Source organism: Sitodiplosis mosellana, unplaced genomic scaffold (genome assembly GCF_009176505.1).
Source record: "Sitodiplosis mosellana isolate CC-2019 unplaced genomic scaffold, AAFC_SMos_1.0 Smas_scaffold_6197, whole genome shotgun sequence".
Classification (NCBI taxonomy): domain Eukaryota; kingdom Metazoa; phylum Arthropoda; class Insecta; order Diptera; family Cecidomyiidae; genus Sitodiplosis; species Sitodiplosis mosellana.
In genome coordinates this window covers 6,152,803-6,169,791 of record NW_022601438.1, presented here as the reverse complement: position 1 = coordinate 6,169,791, position 16,989 = coordinate 6,152,803, and the positions used below count along the sequence as shown (strand labels likewise).

General features: G+C 37.2%; 4 protein-coding genes across 4 annotated transcripts; 3 read left to right on the top strand and 1 right to left on the bottom strand.

The window, feature by feature from the left end:
- The first annotated feature begins 6 nt into the window (after positions 1 to 6).
- On the top strand, positions 7 to 1,037 carry LOC129577424 (uncharacterized). The gene is made up of 3 exons (XM_055464406.1): positions 7 to 280; positions 347 to 520; positions 671 to 1,037. Exons 1-3 carry the CDS (start codon positions 110 to 112, stop codon positions 908 to 910), a joined length of 585 nt encoding a protein of 194 aa, XP_055320381.1. The 5' UTR covers positions 7 to 109; the 3' UTR covers positions 911 to 1,037.
- A 60-nt stretch (positions 1,038 to 1,097) lies between these two features.
- LOC129577420 (probable nucleoporin Nup54) lies at positions 1,098 to 4,669 on the top strand. The gene is made up of 8 exons (XM_055464401.1): positions 1,098 to 1,319; positions 1,411 to 1,545; positions 1,693 to 1,824; positions 1,959 to 2,117; positions 2,367 to 2,650; positions 2,729 to 3,391; positions 3,500 to 3,707; positions 3,905 to 4,669. The coding sequence occupies exons 1-8, from the start codon at positions 1,265 to 1,267 to the stop codon at positions 4,033 to 4,035; spliced, it is 1,767 nt and encodes a 588-aa protein (XP_055320376.1). The 5' UTR covers positions 1,098 to 1,264; the 3' UTR covers positions 4,036 to 4,669.
- On the bottom strand, positions 4,062 to 8,328 carry LOC129577417 (protein PTHB1). The gene is made up of 9 exons (XM_055464393.1): positions 7,470 to 8,328; positions 7,304 to 7,401; positions 6,862 to 7,243; positions 6,528 to 6,661; positions 5,540 to 6,449; positions 5,266 to 5,443; positions 4,958 to 5,133; positions 4,715 to 4,844; positions 4,062 to 4,605 (listed from the first exon to the last, which is right to left on the bottom strand). The coding sequence occupies exons 1-9, from the start codon at positions 7,757 to 7,759 to the stop codon at positions 4,228 to 4,230; spliced, it is 2,676 nt and encodes an 891-aa protein (XP_055320368.1). The 5' UTR covers positions 7,760 to 8,328; the 3' UTR covers positions 4,062 to 4,227.
- Positions 8,329 to 8,895: 567 nt separating this feature from the next.
- Positions 8,896 to 13,790, top strand: LOC129577418 (uncharacterized). The gene is made up of 7 exons (XM_055464394.1): positions 8,896 to 10,216; positions 10,336 to 10,634; positions 10,789 to 10,972; positions 11,071 to 11,445; positions 11,536 to 11,740; positions 12,873 to 13,030; positions 13,160 to 13,790. Exons 1-7 carry the CDS (start codon positions 9,752 to 9,754, stop codon positions 13,517 to 13,519), a joined length of 2,046 nt encoding a protein of 681 aa, XP_055320369.1. The 5' UTR covers positions 8,896 to 9,751; the 3' UTR covers positions 13,520 to 13,790.
- The last annotated feature ends 3,199 nt before the right edge of the window (positions 13,791 to 16,989 follow it).

Genomic DNA, 16,989 nt, shown 5'->3' with positions numbered 1-16,989 from the left:
TCACATTGTCCGATATTCCAATGGATCGATGCAACATTCAATGAAATCGATCATATTCCATGCTTGAATGCCATGCAAATGGAACCATTTTTAATTGGCAATCAATTGTATGTGGCCGTTGCAAATTACATGGACGAACGTCAAAATATCGAAACTTATTCGAACATCTTTCGCATCCACGTCAAACGGTGTCGTCTATCGATACGATGAACAATCGACATTAGTACCAATGCAAATTCTAACCTTTGATGCGGAAGTTACACAATTTTTACCGTACTTGGTGAGCTAGTTTCTTTGCATATTGAACGTGGAAATGGTATTTTAATTGCAATTTGTTTCAATGCAGGGAGATAATCAGGAATTTGTGCTGTTCGTTTCAATGAAAGAAGGCCCAACAAAGACATATCAATTCGATGGCTTCACATTTTATGAAACACCAGTCATATTCACCGGTGGCTCACTCGGACGCGGCGTTTCGAAAATGAGAACACACAAAATAATAATGATTTCTGGGTCATTGGTAGGTATTATTGAAATTTGATATACTTTGCATTTGAATGGGAAGTAAAATTGAGAAGTATTAAATTTAAACGAAACAAAAGTAAACCCTAATGAACAAAATTGACTTTGAAAAGATATGTTCTTCATGAAAATCGTTTGGTTTTTCTAGTTGTTGCCAATTCAATCGATCAAATTGATGACATCATTAAAGCAACCTTCCTTCATTGCAACCAATCGATTGGAAATGTATACAATGGCGGATTTTCTTGCGAGTTGCGGAGGTCTTTGGGGCTTGTTCATGGACGTTTCACTCCTCAACATCATCGAACTGATCTATCACTTTTCCCTTCGACTTTGCTGTACATTGAAACAAAAACCGTCAACCGTTGCCACTGATGTACTGTGTTAAGACTATAGTAGCTATTTTATGCAAATATGAACATTTTTTAAAAAATTTTATCCAATTTAATTTCATAAATTTCAATTTGATAATAAAAAATCGGTTCTGAATTGAACTTTTGTTCATTTCAATTGAATGTGCGCTCTAAATTCATTCCATTCTACAAGAGGGCGCTGATGCTGCTTGAGTGCATTGACATATTTGACAGTAGTGAATGAATATTGTATGCTCAGTAATATGACAGCAAAACGCTTGAATCGTTGTACACATTTCATGAAGGCTAACTTTTATACGTTCTAATGACAACAAATAGTCGGTAGTCATTGAGTGTTGTTGATTTTTTCCCCAAATAGACTGAACACAATGAGTTTTAATTTTGGTAATACGAGTGCGATTGGGACGAGTACGCCAGCAAAGCGTAAGTAAAAATCTCCCTCCAAATCGACTGTGTGTTTGGTTCTTTTTTTTGGTTATGTTTGAACTGTGTTTTAATATTTGCAATCCGTTAGCCACTTTCGGGAACTTTTCGTTCAACACACCAGCCGCCACATCGGCACCGCCAGCTTTTGGAACACCAGCCGTATCTCAAGCGCCCGGTTTTGGAGCAGCACCAGCCTTCGGACAACAGTCATACGGAGCAACAGGTCAGTAGAATGAAAAATTTTGATTTCACAAATTGTGATATATCGACTAAAAGCCACAATTCAATCGCTTGTCAACTTTCATTTGAGATTTTTCGCACAAATGAAAATGAATACAAAGTAAAATGAAATTCTTGGAATGATTTCAAGGCTTTGGCGCAACAGCAACATCAGGTCCAGCTCCCGCGTTCGGTGGATTCAATACAACAACCACAGCAGCATCAGCTGGATTGGGTGGCACGAATTTCACTGGATTTGGCGCAGCCGCTCCAACCACATCTGGTAAGATGGATTTTTTCGACGTGATTTTTGGTGTCATTGATGAGAAAAACAAGCAGGAACTTGAGTAAAACAGTTCGTTATGGAGTAATCAAGAAATAATCAATATTTTGATGTAATTGTTTCGAATATTTTAGCTCAATCCGCATTTGGAGGTTTCGGCAGTACACTTGGTACACAACTCGGTGGCGGATTCGGTGCAACGTCTGCTGCACCCCCATCGTTTTCATTTAATACACCATCGTTTGGAGCACCCGCCTCACAACCATCATCTGCTTTTGGTGGTTTCGGTTCAAGTAAGTTTTCAATCAATTCGATTGAAGTAAATTGTACTAGAACATGAATGAAATCCAATCTTTACGCTGTAAAGATCCAAAGCATGAATTGATGAATATGTTTTCGTATAAATTTGATTCAAAGAGAACGATGACTCATTCATTTTGGATAGTAAAAAGTGGCCACTACACGATTGAGGCAAAAAAAAAAGTTGAAAGTTGAAGTTCAAATTCGTAACAAAATATTTCACAATCATAATTATTACACAGCGTTTGGTAAGCCAACCCTTGGTGCTGGTATTGGTGGCGGTGGTTTCGGAACATTTGGTCAACCGTCAGGACTGCCAACAATGGGCCAATATCCAACATTAGGACAACCGCAGCCCACGCTGAATCCAGACGAACAGTTCGCCGAATCAATTTACAATGTGTCGATATTTGGTGACGAGCGTGACATAGTGATTGCAAAATGGAACTACTTACAGGCAATGTGGGGCAATGGGAGGGCATTCTATGCCAAAAATCTACCACCCGTCGAAATCACACCACAAAACGTAAGCAATTGCCTCGAAAATATTACAACTTAAAAAAAACAGCCAATAATAATGCTGAATCTGTTTCTTCAATTATAGTTTTTGTGCCGTTTCAAAGCGATTGGCTACAACAAAATTCCGGGTAAAGATAACAAAATGGGCTTGATGTCGTTGATAGTGAAAAAATCGGAAAATGTTATGCGTACTCAACAGGAAGCGTTCAAAACGCAATTGCATCAAATCTTCGGCAACAAACCGACGATCACTGTCAATGTGGATAGTATTGAACCGTTATCCGATACCAAATGTCAAGTGGTGATTTATGTGCAGGAAAAATCACAAATTTCCAATGAAATTAAGCGCATCTCATCGACTGAAGTGAATAATTTTTTAAATCAACCGATGACAAAGAATCAGCTCGCAAATACCGGTGTCGAAGATGTGGTGGCCCTTATTTCACCCGATGAAGATCAACTCAAAGAGTATCTCGATAAACCGCCCAAAGGAATCGATCCACGCATGTGGAATCAAGCCAAACAAGACAATCCTGATCCAAAGGTCTTCATACCAGTGCCGATAATTGGCTTTGCCGAACTCAAACGACGCATCAAATGCCAGGAAAAAGAAACCGAAATGCATTCATTATACATAGCCAAGGTTCGCAAGGATCTGGAAGAGATGAAACAAAAACACATCGATGCTATGGCAAAAATATTAGCACACAAACGCAAATTGGCCGATTTAAGCCATAATATTTTGGATGTAAGTTTCTTTTTTTTCTCTTCAATTGAGCAATTTGAATGACAATTGCTTATTAGTTATTTTATCGAATTTGGAATACTTTACTGAACATGTGTTGTTTTCCCATAGATTATTGTAAAACAAGAGATTACGCGAAAGGTTGGCGTGGCGTTGTCACCGGAAGAAGAGAAACTTCGCAGTAAATTAGAAAATATGCAAGCTTTAGTATCAGCACCAACTCAATATAAAGGCCTTTTAAGTGAACTACTGTCACAGATGCGAATGCAGCGCAACCAATGGAATTTGGCCAATCCGGTTGATTATGCATTAGAACCAGGTTTGTGTTGCATTTTAGTGCTTAAAACCGAATTTTTCTTGAATAAAAAAATCTTCTTCCCCTTTATTTGGCCTCCTATTTCATCCATTTCATCATTTTACGGATTCATTATAATACTCACTCTTAATCTGTTCTGTCTCCTCTATTTTTTAAATTATCTAATAATTCAGAATCGTTTTATTTTTTTCCATTTTAAGATTCGGTTGAGGAAATGAAGGCGTTTCTATCGATGCAACAGAAGGCAATGTCGTGTCTCATTGAAACCGTCAACAAAGACAAAGAAACCATAAAGAATATCCAAGAGAAACTCAGCGAATTAGTCAATTAACGAGCAAGAAAAAAAAAACAAACAAATCACGATCGATCCAAGTGAATTTTATTCCGTTAAAAAACACACAAATTGTTCATTGTTTCATTAAATTCGTCAGTATGTTTTCAATGATTTCTGATTGAAAAAAAAAAACAAATCAACATTAAAAAAAGAGTTTAAAAAATTTGAAGTTGAGTTTTTTTTTTAAATTTAATCCTTTGAAAAACTTGACTTTGCACCATTTTCATCGTTGATGTTTGTTTGAAGTGATAATCGTGGTAGGATGTTCATGGTTTGTTTAACATCAAAAATCCAGTCGCTCTCCTCTTCTTTGGGTGGTTTTGAATTGTCGGTTGATTCAATTACATCATCTTCTTCGGTGAGTGTGTCTTTGATGTCATTAGCTTTTGGACCGCCACTGCGCGACACACGCTCCAACAAACCAGTCAAGTGTCTCTTGAAACGATCAAAATCAAACGGTGCCACATCAAGTGTTGGATCATCGTCGGTCGCCGCATTTTTATTCTTTCGCAATGGACCCACATAATTCAAAATATTCAAACCAGCTGCAGTCATCTCCTCCCAACTCTATTAAATTAAATCACTCCATTAAATCACGTTTGTCCGAAATTCACACAAAAACAAAAACAAATTGCGGAAAAAAACCATAACAAACAATAACGACAAATCGTTTCACCTGCTGTGGATAATCAGTTACGGTGCTCATTAGCGATGAACATAATGTGTCACAGCCTTTTGGTGGCACATCAATTAACTTAATCAATCCATTTACACATGCCAGGCCGCACGACAAATCACACTGCATCCTGCATAAAATTATTTATTTGTATTGAATGAAAGTGACACAATTTATTTTTAGAAAACTATGTCATGATTGAAGGTGAATGAGAAAAAAAAATTATGCGGAGAAATAAATTACTTGGCTAAATTTTGCTTGGCATTTTCTAACGATTGAATATGTGCCATTAGCTCATGGTGTGTTGTTTTCAAAAATGTCATTATACTGTCGATTGAACCGGTTTTTTTGTCGTCCAATTTCGTGAAATATCGACGCTCCAGCAGACGCATTCGAATCGTGCAGTTTTTCAATTTTTCCTGAAAATATATGACCAATTTGGAAAGAACAAATTATGAAATGTCTTCTTTTTCACATTTTTCAACAAGTTTCTTTTTCTAAATTTTCGTTCAACTTGCACATTTCAGGTTTAACTGCTTTCAATTGCTTACCCGAACGATTTGTAGACTTTGATACGATTTATAATGAGCATCAACAAGTGTAATCAAACCATTTATTGGTAATGGGGAACTATTAACTATTTGCACTTTTGGTTCGATATAGTTTTCGATTCGCTGTATCAATGCCTCCAGAATGGGTGCAATCGTTGGCAGATGATCCGATTGAATCCTATTTTGGAAAATTTGGAAATATATTTTTGATAAATAACTAATTTAAAGCACATTTTCTCCTAGTTAAAATAGTTTCATTTCCAACTATCCGCACCTGTATCGATTGGAATTTTTCGCAGCCACAATTGTGACAATTTTACCGGTATAAATCGACTTAAATCCGGTGGCATTGTGTGTGGAATCGATTGGAAATTCATCTACGAATAATTGTTCCATGCTTGGAACGGTGGCCTGATTCACTGTTATCGTCAGTTTGATGCTTGATTCTTTTTGTGGTATAAATGTTTTGAAAAACATTGTCATCGGTAGCGATTTGGTTTTTTCAATCACGCGCGGTATCGTGTGTTTGTTGATGAACGATATAACGGCTGTAATTGTTGTGCTAGCAACATCGCAGCAATTTGCCATGTAAAAATGCGTTTCCACCAGTTCCTCTTGGCTGGCGCTCATTTGTTGAAAAGTGTGGATTGCTTTGTTGGCCATTAGCGGGGCGGAGCAATAAAATTGTACTTGAACTTGTTCCAGATTTGTTTGTGCAACCAATTTAACACTGGATCGTACCATTTTCACATCATCCGGTGATACCAAATTGCCTGGCATATTTGTTGAATGGATACATTCTTCGAGCGTTGATTCAATTGAGAAATTAATATTTAAATCACGTTCGGCGGCCACATTAATGGCGGACACATCAGTGAAATCAATACCAGCCTTGATTTCCTTCTCCAATTCGATCAATTCCGTTTGAGTTTTTTCGAAATTCAACTTTTGCATATTGAGCGGCGGCACTTGAAACATCTGCGGATCGGATCCAAGGTAAGACACATCGATTTTACCATTATCACAAAGCGTACAGATGGCTCCGGGCAAACCGTTCACATTCGTTCGATAAATTGCTATCGGTACATAGGATAATTGAGCCGCCCAGATCAACTGAGATGTGTTGTATATCAATATGGTCCCACTTTCAGAGATGACAGTTATTATCAGCCGAGCATTTGGTTCTATTCGATGAAAAAATAAAATTTCTTGAACCTTTTGGTCTGAAAGAAAAAATCACCAAGAAGAAATCTCTATCGTACCATAGTACCATCCAGCGACGAATGAGCAAAAACACATTGGAACATAATCCAAACGTTTAATAAACTTTATGCTCGATGTATCGGATATTCCGTATAGTAAATTCTCACACAAAATCAATATCAAATTTTCATTTCTACAGAGAAGTGTTAAAGAAAAAAAATTAATTTGCTCTGATAATTGTCAATTTTCACGGGATTACGATGTAATTTTCAAAGGAAATTGAAAGATAATCGAAAAATTGTAATATTTTTTTTCGCCTAATTCACTAATTTCATCGAAAAGTTTAAAATTTGTTGATAAAAATATAGAAAAGTGTGAATTAAGTCGACTCACTCGGTGATTTGTTGCAATTGTATATCGAGTGAATATTCACCGATGCACACCGTCCAAATGGGAAGTGACAGACTACTTTTCTGTGTATCGACCGCTTGGGCCAAATCCTGATACCGATAACACTCTAAATCACAGTATGATGAAACAGTTAAAAAGGTATCCGTTCGCGAGTTGAACACCATTTTCGATGGAATATGACGATCGCCCACGAGAATTGTTTCATAAACGATGCCATCCTGTTCTAAAAATGTTAATGTGCTATCCATGTGTGTAATGCAGAAGAATTCACGACTTTTGTATCCGCCAAAATGTCCATGACACACCGAATACGCTGGCTTACTGAGTTTGTGTTCAAAGCACAGGTTCAATTTGAATTGCATTCCTAAAACGACGAGAAATCTCAGTTTTTATATAAAAAAAAAATATTTTTTTGGTTACAAACCATGTTCAGCCAGTCCTTCGGTCAGATGTAACGAGTAAACGGATACTTTGAGCGGGTGTAAAATGACCAATTGACGCTTACCCTCATTCGCTGCACCTCTAAAACCAACAAGCGAACGTGGAAAATCAACGTTGAAAGTCAGTTCATATTTTCAATCAATAGTTACATGATAAATTTTCCCGATGACAACTGTAATATCGGATTGGGCAGCTTAATTTCGAGCAATTGATCGGTGGGCCTGAATCCCGAGCTCAGTTCCTCGTCTTCCGTTTCGTCCACCATCAATGCATTCGGCTGGAAAACACTAACAAACCCCGAATGCGATGCAACAATTACGTAATCCTTTTCATTCTCTTCGATTCCAAATCGGCAACAGTGTAACAGCTGCGAATCATAATTCGGATCAAAATCAGGACACTGAGCCGACCACCATGTGCACACTTTAAACAAAGACATTTTACTACACAAATTTAATTTTAACTACGAGAAGACCAAAAAAAAAAAACAAAACAAATCGAAATGAAACTCCAATCGATTTTTTTCACTCGTCTACTTTCTATCCTCTGACTTGGCCATTTCCATGGTTCAAGTACGGCTTTGTTCCAATTGCTGCACTCGCGACATAACCATGGAAACCATTTGTTTATCACTCGTTCGGTTGTTATAGCGACTCACTGTGCATGCACATTCAAATGAGACGTTCTCTTTATTTTTCTGCTATTTTGAATATAAAATGTAGTTTTCGTTGCTTCATTGGTCGTTATTTATCCGGTGTAGCGCTTGTAATCGTTTCACCGTTTCGCTAATTAATTCTAAACACATATTCGCGAAATAGGAGAGTCAATTAAATTTATTACTTGTTTATGGAGCGAAAAAGGCACACCGTGCACACAATACTATTTATACGAGCAATGTTCATTGCTTCGTTGTTGTTGGTTTTTTTCTTCTTTTTTTTCTTGTAAATTGTTTACTCTCCATTTCCACGACCAATCGACCAATCATTAATTTCGAAGAACAAAGGCAAACTCGCATATGGCTTCGATTGCATTGTGTTTATTTTGCTCTTCGCCTCTGTTCGATACCAATTTACTATAAATAACGCGGTAAAAATAGAAAGAAAAAATAACAACGGCAGAAAAGAAATATATGACCAGATTTGGTGTGAATTTTCCATTTGGAAACCACTCATATTTATACATTGAATACTAGGGTGGATCGATTTACACGGAGAAGCTGTGGTACGTGTTCGATAGGGCATACAAGAAGAAGAATTATTTGCTTAGGCTAACACTTTCAACGTTTACTTGGGTTAGGCCTGAGATGATTTTATGTATTGGACACCCATAATGGAAATCACCATTTTGTTGGTTTACCAAAAATCTGAGATTGACCTCAAGGTCATCATTTATCCCATTCCGACGGTCAAGGCATTATGAAGTGACATAAATGCGATTTTCAAAGGATTTTGGTCAATCGACACTATCCTCTATTATACAAGTGCCATTCAGACAGACTGGCACAAAGTCACATGTTTTTCGCACGTTTTTTTCTTTATTTCATTGTGAATTTGGCGCATGTTTACTCAGCGGTTTTAGTGATTCGTTCGCTGTCAGTGGCATTTCTTTCACGAAAATTACATTAAACAAATGGCGTCAGACGACGACCATTTTGGCCATTTTTTCCTTTTATTTCGAATTTCATTGCAAATTGAATTGCGATGCACTCATTATCATCATCAATACGCAATTCGGCATGCGAATGAGGCGGCCAAATCTTGCGAACAAGTGACTCATTATTATAAGTTGTAACACTATACGTTCTACAATATGTGATTTTCGGCATTTTATGGCTTCTTTTTGAAGGGAGAGAAAGAGAGAAAGAGAGAGAGCGAAAAGCCTTGTTAAATAAAAATACTCCGCTACATCGTCATTTTCTTGACTTTTCGCGCAAAAGAAAATACACAACTACAGTCATTTTCTTCAATAATTCACTTAAATATTTCCATATTTCACAACTAGGTAAAACAACAAAACCAAAATATTGCGCCAGTCTTATTCATTATTTGAGTTGCAGTCGTACAATTGTTACTGCGTTCAACGAAGTTCCCACATTCGTTTTCGACTTCTCAACCGAGAATGTATTCATTGCGATAAGCAATCAAATAATAATTTTCGATTCACTTGAAAGTGAATCATAATCCAACGAAATTGATTTTTTGTCTGTTTCAAAAAATAAAATTTACGGATAAAAATTAAAGACTATTTAAAAGAGAAAGACTTTTAAGACCATTTGTATGAACTAATAAAAAACGTAAATTTCCAATTGACGACTTTGTTAACCATTTGTGTCGACCGACAATTGTGTGTTTGGTGCCGAAAAAATTGTGCCAAACGTTATTGCGGGTTGCTCGACGAAGGAAAAAATTTTGCATTTTTTTGTTGTTGTTAAATGGCTACGTGTGTGAATCTATCGACCATGCAAAATTATCAGAGAGCATTGAATGCATTGAGTCTTCAGTATTCGAATTGGACAATACATCGAATTCCAATTCATTGGATGCTTACAAAGCAATGCTATGCCGTCAGTGATCCGAATCGGTTTTCCGAAGCGACGATTATTCAAACGACTTTCTTGGCAAGCGGTCAATACCTATTTTCAATGATCGTACTGCTGATGATACTGTTGCTCTTTCGCCGGGCCACCACATCCATCATCACAAAAGACGATTCGTTAGCATATTTATTCAAGGATTTGATCGCATTACTAAAATTACTGCATTGGAAAAATTGCGATTATTTGCACATTGCATTCACCACCAGTTGTTTTCTAGTATTTATTGCATTGCTACCACTGTTACTGACACTGTGGCTTTGCATGCTGTGCTACCGCCACCATATTCATCATACGATCAAAGTGAGTGTGTACAATGTACATTCAACCCCCCTCCTCACCTATCCTCCTTATTCTACACCCTTTATTTGTGTCGCCCAAATGGCATTTTCTCAAAATGTGTGCTCTCATTTTCGATTTAGCGAAAATATGGCGATAAATTTCGTGGATTTTTAGATGGGTCAGATGCGGTCTGGGCCCTTGAAGATGATTTTGCGAAAAGTGTTATAAATATTATGGCATTGGTGGAAATCAACGTGCAGAGCAACAACAGTGCGGCAGACAGTGCGGTGAATATTCTATTGGCATTACGGAAGCGATTGTCATTACGTTTTCTCGGCGAATACAAAACATTCCCCAAGCTATTCTACAAGCGTTGCAAAGAGCACGGCTACTCATTTTGGACCAATGAAAATGAATGCACAATCGAGGATTACATTCGGTGAGTTTTGCGTGCGTGCGTGCGTGTTTGTTTGAAAAATTTCCTGATTTATAGCTTACATACGTATTTTCAATTCATCAAAGCGCATACCAAAGCATGCAATTTATGTGAATAAAATTTTTGGTTTTGCTTGTTTTTGATTTGCATTGTTCAGATTTATGCCGAATATAACCGAAGCCGCAAAGCATACTGATAACAAGAAATATATTGAATCGGCATTTGGGGCGCTTTGCAATATGCCACTGATGAATAATCATTCAGCTTCATGGGAAATTCTCGTTTCCAAACGCCACATCACCGACTACAACAGCGAAGGCAATCTGGCCACACACATTCCGGTAACCGGTCACACCACATTCATTTCCGATTATTTTTTTTTTTTTGAATTCCAATCACAATGCATCTCATAAATTTTCCCTTCGTTTCGATTTTGCAGGTTCTATTCCGTATACATCATTCACTGGGCGATGGTGTTGCATTGCTACGGCTATTTTTGGAAACCATTGCCGATCGAGAAAATTCCAAAAAGAATCTATGGACAAACTGCATACATCAACGACAAAAACTGAAAACATATTTTGAAAATGAATTCTCTCCACCCACATTTGTGCAAAAATTCTCCATCTGGAAATCGATTGCGTCGATGAATGCACGCGAATTCCAACGCATCTGGAATCGATTGAAGTTGTATGTGCAGAATTTGGCAACACGAATCAGCATTTTATTCTTATCACCTGCGTCGATTGTTCAACAGGGTTTTAAAAAAATTGACGAAAATACACTACACCAACAGAAATTGACGGGCGACAAAGTATGGTGGTTTTTTTTTTAGAAATGCTTTTAGACTTTGGAAAAAAGAAACGATGGATTTGATAGACATGTTGATTTTTCGTTCGCATAGATTATTTGCTGGCACTTTGAAAACGATGATGATCTTGATTTGCTCGATACCATGAAAGCAATCAAACGAAACTTCCAAGGTGTTCGTTTTTCAGATGTTCTTCTTAGCGCGCTATCCATCAGCTTCCAGAATTACTTTGAATCGAAAGGACACCACATACCAAATACAATGACAGCTGTTCTACCGGCTCGCATTGAAGCTGAAGGTGAGTGGAAAGCATAGCGGTGTAGCAACGACCATAATATATGTGTATTTCGTCAAGTTTATCGAGCTCTTTCCAAGTTTATGCATAGTGTCGAACTTTTGTTCAAGCTCTTCCATCTAAATATACAGTAAAATAATTTACGGCCACGACGTTAGATGGCGTTTTCTCAGGTCGAAAAAGTTGCAATATCCCTTTGGTGGAAAGAGCTAATTTGTTCTGTTTTCCATTGCATTCTTTAACCCTTTGACGACCTTTGGGACACATATGTCCCATTTTGTTTTTCGTCAATAATTTCCACATTTTTAGACCGATTTCTATAAAATTGGTTTCTTTTGAAAGAGAATGAATGTAGCTACCAGAAAGTACCATAATATTGGATATTTTACATCACTGTGCTCAAATAGAACACTTCAAAGTCGAAAAATCTTAACTTTTTTTTCAAATTCCGCCAAACCCTATATAATTTGAAGGGTACAACTTTTAAAGCTGAAAATTGGAAATGTTGTACGGAGTGTCTGTTACTTTCTAAGGATAATCGCCTTTTCTACAAAAAATTTTGTTTCAAATTTTTATTGCTTTTGGCGTGATGGGACATATGTGTCCCATTGGTCGGTAAAGGTAAATAATTACCACTGATTTCCCTGTATTTCAACCACTTTTTGCGAATTTCGAAACACACAAATTTACAAAAAGATCGTTAAATTCGTGATTAAATGGGCACAACAAAGCATGATTCAAACCATTTTTGGTTTAAAACGATTCTATAAATTTTAAAAATGGAAAAGATTTTACACGTAGTTCTTATGGGAGACATGTTTTTTTCATAGAAAAATAAAGGTAAATAGTTACCTTTACCGACCAATGGGACACATATATCCCATCATTTTTTTCATATTTGCAATTAAAAAAATTAATTTTTGATAACACTTTTGCTAATATTTTTGGGGTCGCTGAGCACGAATCTGCAATCAGAATTGCAAAATTCCCAGCCGTTCAGTTTTGGTCGTCAAAGGGTTAAGCAAAGCTTTTTTCTCAACCATTTTTATCTTTATTGCCATTTGAAAATTTTCGAAAATTCCATTCGAAATCAATTTTTCTCATTGCCTTTGTTCTCTATTTTGGGTGGTCCAAGGTGCGCAATTAAAGCTGCAGAATAAGTTTTCGGTTGGGCTACAAACGTTGCCAATACGAGGCAGACAATTTGTGAACACACAAGCATCTCGTTTTCACTCAAAAATGATGGAAGTGAAAAAATACTCGGATTTATTGCGAAGTTCGCCCGATTATTTTGTAAGTTCTATGCTCCTCTAATGTTGAAATTCCATCGTTATTCTCTGTTTTGTTTATTTTTATAATTTTTTTTTATTTCTTCTTCCCAAAAATACATTTTGTTCCTATGAACATAATTGCTTTTTTCAGGTAAACTACTGGATAATGTCATTTCTATCATCATTGCTCCCCGAAAGTATGTTATCTTCGTTAACGGAGAGTGTGCACAGTACGATTGCAGTATCGAATTTGCCGGGGCCGCAAACAATAACATACATCAGTGGTTATCGAATAAGTAATATGACTTTTTGGTTGCCAAATCGCGGTTCAACTGGAATCGGTATATCGATTCTATCCTATGGCTATAAATTGCAGCTCGGCTTGATTGGTGATCGGGCGGTCATTTCAAATCAATATGATGCGCAACGAATATTGGACGGTGCTGTCAACGAAATCCGAAATATGGCCTTTAAAAAGTACAATCTCAAACGAAATAGTGTCGCCTTTTAAACCGAAAAACGAACGTTCATTAATTTGGTGCTCATTTTCCATCTCATTTATTTGGGAGAGGATCAGTAAACCAAGTCGGGTTTTGGGTTTCGCCGTATTTAACCAGGAATAATCGATTCAAAGCTAAACCGTCCAAATTTTTATTCAACATTGAAATGAAAGGCGTTCAGCGTGGAACATATTTTCTGTTTTTCTTCTTCACAAAGGAATATAAAAAAGCATATAAGCAAACAAACAAACAAACAAACAAATAAAGTATTGACTAACAGTCGATTCTTTTTTTTCTCTACTTATTTTATGTAAAGATTTGTTTTTCAGCGCTCATCGATTGTACATATTGTGGCTAAGGCTGAGGCTGAACAGCGACGAACGAGAAAAAAAAGAAACAATGCCCATTTGATCCCTCAGAACAATGCAGCTGCAAAAAACGATAAATCGTAACGGAACACACAAGTTTCGATTCCTATTCATTAATTCTCAACGTTGGCGCGATGCGAAAAAAACATACACAGTACACACACACAAATTGAACCGAAATGAGCCAAACCGATGCACAAAAATGATTGGAAAAAGAGTTGTTGTGTATAAAATTCTACACGGTGCAATATTTGTTCCATTTCAGAAGTATTCTCTGTGCGTGTGTGTATTTGTGTGTGGATCTGAAAAGGAAAGGGCAAAATTCACAACACCGTTGTTTGTTTTCCTTCTCGTGCGCCTCACGTTCGCAAACATTTTTTTTCGCTTCGCTTTTCTCTTCATTTCTTGCCGTTGTTGCTGTCTTCGTCGTTTTTTCTCTGCTGTTGTTTTGTCGTATGCATAAAAGAAATTCAATGGATTGGAGATTTATTTGAAATTCGTGTTCAATTGCTCGCAACGCAGTTTAGTTGAATTGTAGGCGGTGTACAGTGTGGATTGGTGTCGAATGTGAAAACAAGCACTTACAATTTTTATTGCTGGCATAATACATCGCAGCGTGTGTAGAGCTTTAACGATTTTCCTCTATTAATTCCGAGCTGTTTTTTACGATTCGTCGCTGCTGCTATTTCTCGCTCAAGTTTGTGATGGGGCTTTATATATCCGCAGAACTCTAGGCGTTTCAATTTTTATACATGCACATACATTTTTGCTGCTGTTGCTGTTGTCCACGTTTTCTCTCCCACATTTCGTTTTGTGGCCGTTTCCATTGTTCCAGCCAACAATTTGAAATTTATTTGAAGGCATTTCAAGTTTATTCCATATTTTATGATGATTTGTTTGATTTCACATCAATCACGCTAATTTGCTTTGAAATACAGATCGCTCTCGCACAAACCAGGTGCGCCGCTTTGTGTACGCCTTCTTTTTGAAACGTTCCGCAAAGCGCACACAAACTAAATATGAAGAATGAACTGAAAAAAAAATAAACGAAAAGAAAGCAACAATTGTGAACGCAATGCCATGCCGCCATTTTTTTTTTCAAAGCGCTTAATTACTGACCTCTTATTTTCATAAATATAGACAATATTGCTTCTGAATTAGCCAGATTGAAAGCACCTCGTGCAACGCATTCAATTAGCCAATTGGCCATGATATGACCAATAAATATATCAGACAATAAACAACATGCTCAATTTCAAATGCGATTCCATTCATTTCAACGAACTTTGTTAAAAATCATTTAAACAAGCATATAATTGCCGAAGAATCGCTTTTCGGAACGAAATCATTTTCTCGTTTGAAGAATAAAAGAATGAAACAGAGGCAAATGGAAAGCAAAATGTGAATGTCGTTTGCGCTGAGCATCGCCGTCAAAGAAGAGGGAAAAACGTTTTTTTTTTTGGTGGAAAGAGGTAGAAAAAGTTCATTATATAAATCGGCAATTTGCCTAGAGAAATGGTCAAGAGGCATACGAGAAAATGGTGATAAATTCCAACTAAATTGCACATTTTGTCAAGAGCATCTCTGATTGTGTATATTTTAAATTTGGCCAGTTGTTATACAAATTTTATGCGTTTTTCATTCGAGTCATTAACGACTGTGCAATTAAAAATGGTGGCGTTTATTTCTCAGTTCGCCACTTCAGCTCTTTCGCTCGAGTTTCCAGTGCAATTTGAAGTGCACACATGCATATACACACAAAAACAGCCTTCGGTTTGCATTCGATTTGTGAGAGAGAAAAAAAGGCAAATTTAACCTTTGGCCTGCATTATTGAACCAAGTAGCTTGAAAACTTGTCATCCATACAACGTGTTTTTTGTTTGTTTGTGGGCCGAACAACGAGTGCAATGTGTGCAATGAATAAAAAAAGTCGACACACACACACACACACACCATATAATATAAGCACAGAGAGAAACTCATGCCACATTGTATTCAGTTTGGAAAACTTTTGCTCGTTCTCATGGTCGTTTTCTTCTTCTTTCGATATTGGATGCCATCCAATATCATTTTTTGCCCATGGAATTTTCCTGGGAATTTTCATTATATCTCGTTTTTCACCCGATTTTCGTTATGAACTGATTCGATGAAGCATATGAACACCGCCTGTTAGTTCATGTGTTGAAGCAAATTATTCGAGCCGTTAGAACGATTCGGTGCCAGAACAATTTAATTTCCATGGCATGTTTTGATGCAAAAACCGTAAAAGGAACAGGATAAAAAGAAAGAGAATCATCGAAATGTGTTCAAGCAGAGAGTTTATTAACTTGGACTCTTTTTGCTAGCTTCGGTATGAGGCTTGCAATTGAATTGATTTCTATCACAGATTAAACATGATTGAAGCGACAAAAGGGACGAAAAAAAATAAATGATGAACATTGTAGTAAAAAACAATAAAGTGCATCGTTTTATTCGTACGTTTGGCACGTACCACGGTAAAATGGATGGAGAGAGAGAATGCGCTCGTAGTGATGATATGTTGTCAATGCACGCACTTCATGACTATGGTTCGTATCACTTTGGCATTCATCATAGATCACATGAACATATATCGAACACGGACGGTGTTTGATAGCGGCGAGAAAGCAAAACAACACGTTGCTGCTGCTGCTACTGCTGCTGCTTTCAATTGACTTTTGTTCACGCACGTTGAAAAAACGCGCTGACAAGGAGAACGAGAGAGATGAGACGTGCCGGCATCATTTATGTTCTTGCTGACGGCAGAGTTCAGCACTGAGATTTTGGTTTTTAATTAACAATTATGCGTCGGCAATCGATGCGTGATGTGTGTGTGTGTGTGCGTTGCACATATCAAGTTTACGAAACGACCACTTCTCGAGTCAAGTTCAACTATCAACATTTCATCATTTCTGCCATTTATTGATTTCCTTCTTGGGCTCTGTGCACCGTCGATTTGCGGTGAGTAGCAACACATACGCACAAAGAACTGAAGAGCATCATGAGCAGAATAGCAAAAAGGCATTCCAGATATGAAGCATTTAATCGATTTAAAGGGCAACATACAAACATAATCACAAATCCCGACTGAATCA

What these genes read in the sequence shown, in the direction of transcription:
- LOC129577418 (XM_055464394.1), top strand. Translation starts at nt 9,752, where the DNA reads ATGGCTACGTGTGTGAATCTATCGACCATGCAAAATTATCAGAGAGCA. An exon ending in ACAATCGAGGATTACATTCG is followed by an intron (nt 10,635 to 10,788) that starts GTGAGTTTTGCG and finishes TGCATTGTTCAG; the next exon opens with ATTTATGCCGAATATAACCG. An exon ending in GGCTCGCATTGAAGCTGAAG is followed by an intron (nt 11,741 to 12,872) that starts GTGAGTGGAAAG and finishes GGGTGGTCCAAG; the next exon opens with GTGCGCAATTAAAGCTGCAG.
- LOC129577417 (XM_055464393.1), bottom strand. Translation starts at nt 7,759, where the DNA reads ATGTCTTTGTTTAAAGTGTGCACATGGTGGTCGGCTCAGTGTCCTGAT. An exon ending in TCATCGGGAAAATTTATCAT is followed by an intron (nt 7,402 to 7,469) that starts GTAACTATTGAT and finishes TGTTGGTTTTAG; the next exon opens with AGGTGCAGCGAATGAGGGTA. An exon ending in TAACTGATTATCCACAGCAG is followed by an intron (nt 4,606 to 4,714) that starts GTGAAACGATTT and finishes TTAATTTAATAG; the next exon opens with AGTTGGGAGGAGATGACTGC.
- LOC129577420 (XM_055464401.1), top strand. Translation starts at nt 1,265, where the DNA reads ATGAGTTTTAATTTTGGTAATACGAGTGCGATTGGGACGAGTACGCCA. An exon ending in TCGAAATCACACCACAAAAC is followed by an intron (nt 2,651 to 2,728) that starts GTAAGCAATTGC and finishes CTTCAATTATAG; the next exon opens with TTTTTGTGCCGTTTCAAAGC. An exon ending in TGATTATGCATTAGAACCAG is followed by an intron (nt 3,708 to 3,904) that starts GTTTGTGTTGCA and finishes TTCCATTTTAAG; the next exon opens with ATTCGGTTGAGGAAATGAAG.
- LOC129577424 (XM_055464406.1), top strand. Translation starts at nt 110, where the DNA reads ATGTGGCCGTTGCAAATTACATGGACGAACGTCAAAATATCGAAACTT. An exon ending in CACAATTTTTACCGTACTTG is followed by an intron (nt 281 to 346) that starts GTGAGCTAGTTT and finishes GTTTCAATGCAG; the next exon opens with GGAGATAATCAGGAATTTGT. An exon ending in TAATGATTTCTGGGTCATTG is followed by an intron (nt 521 to 670) that starts GTAGGTATTATT and finishes TGGTTTTTCTAG; the next exon opens with TTGTTGCCAATTCAATCGAT.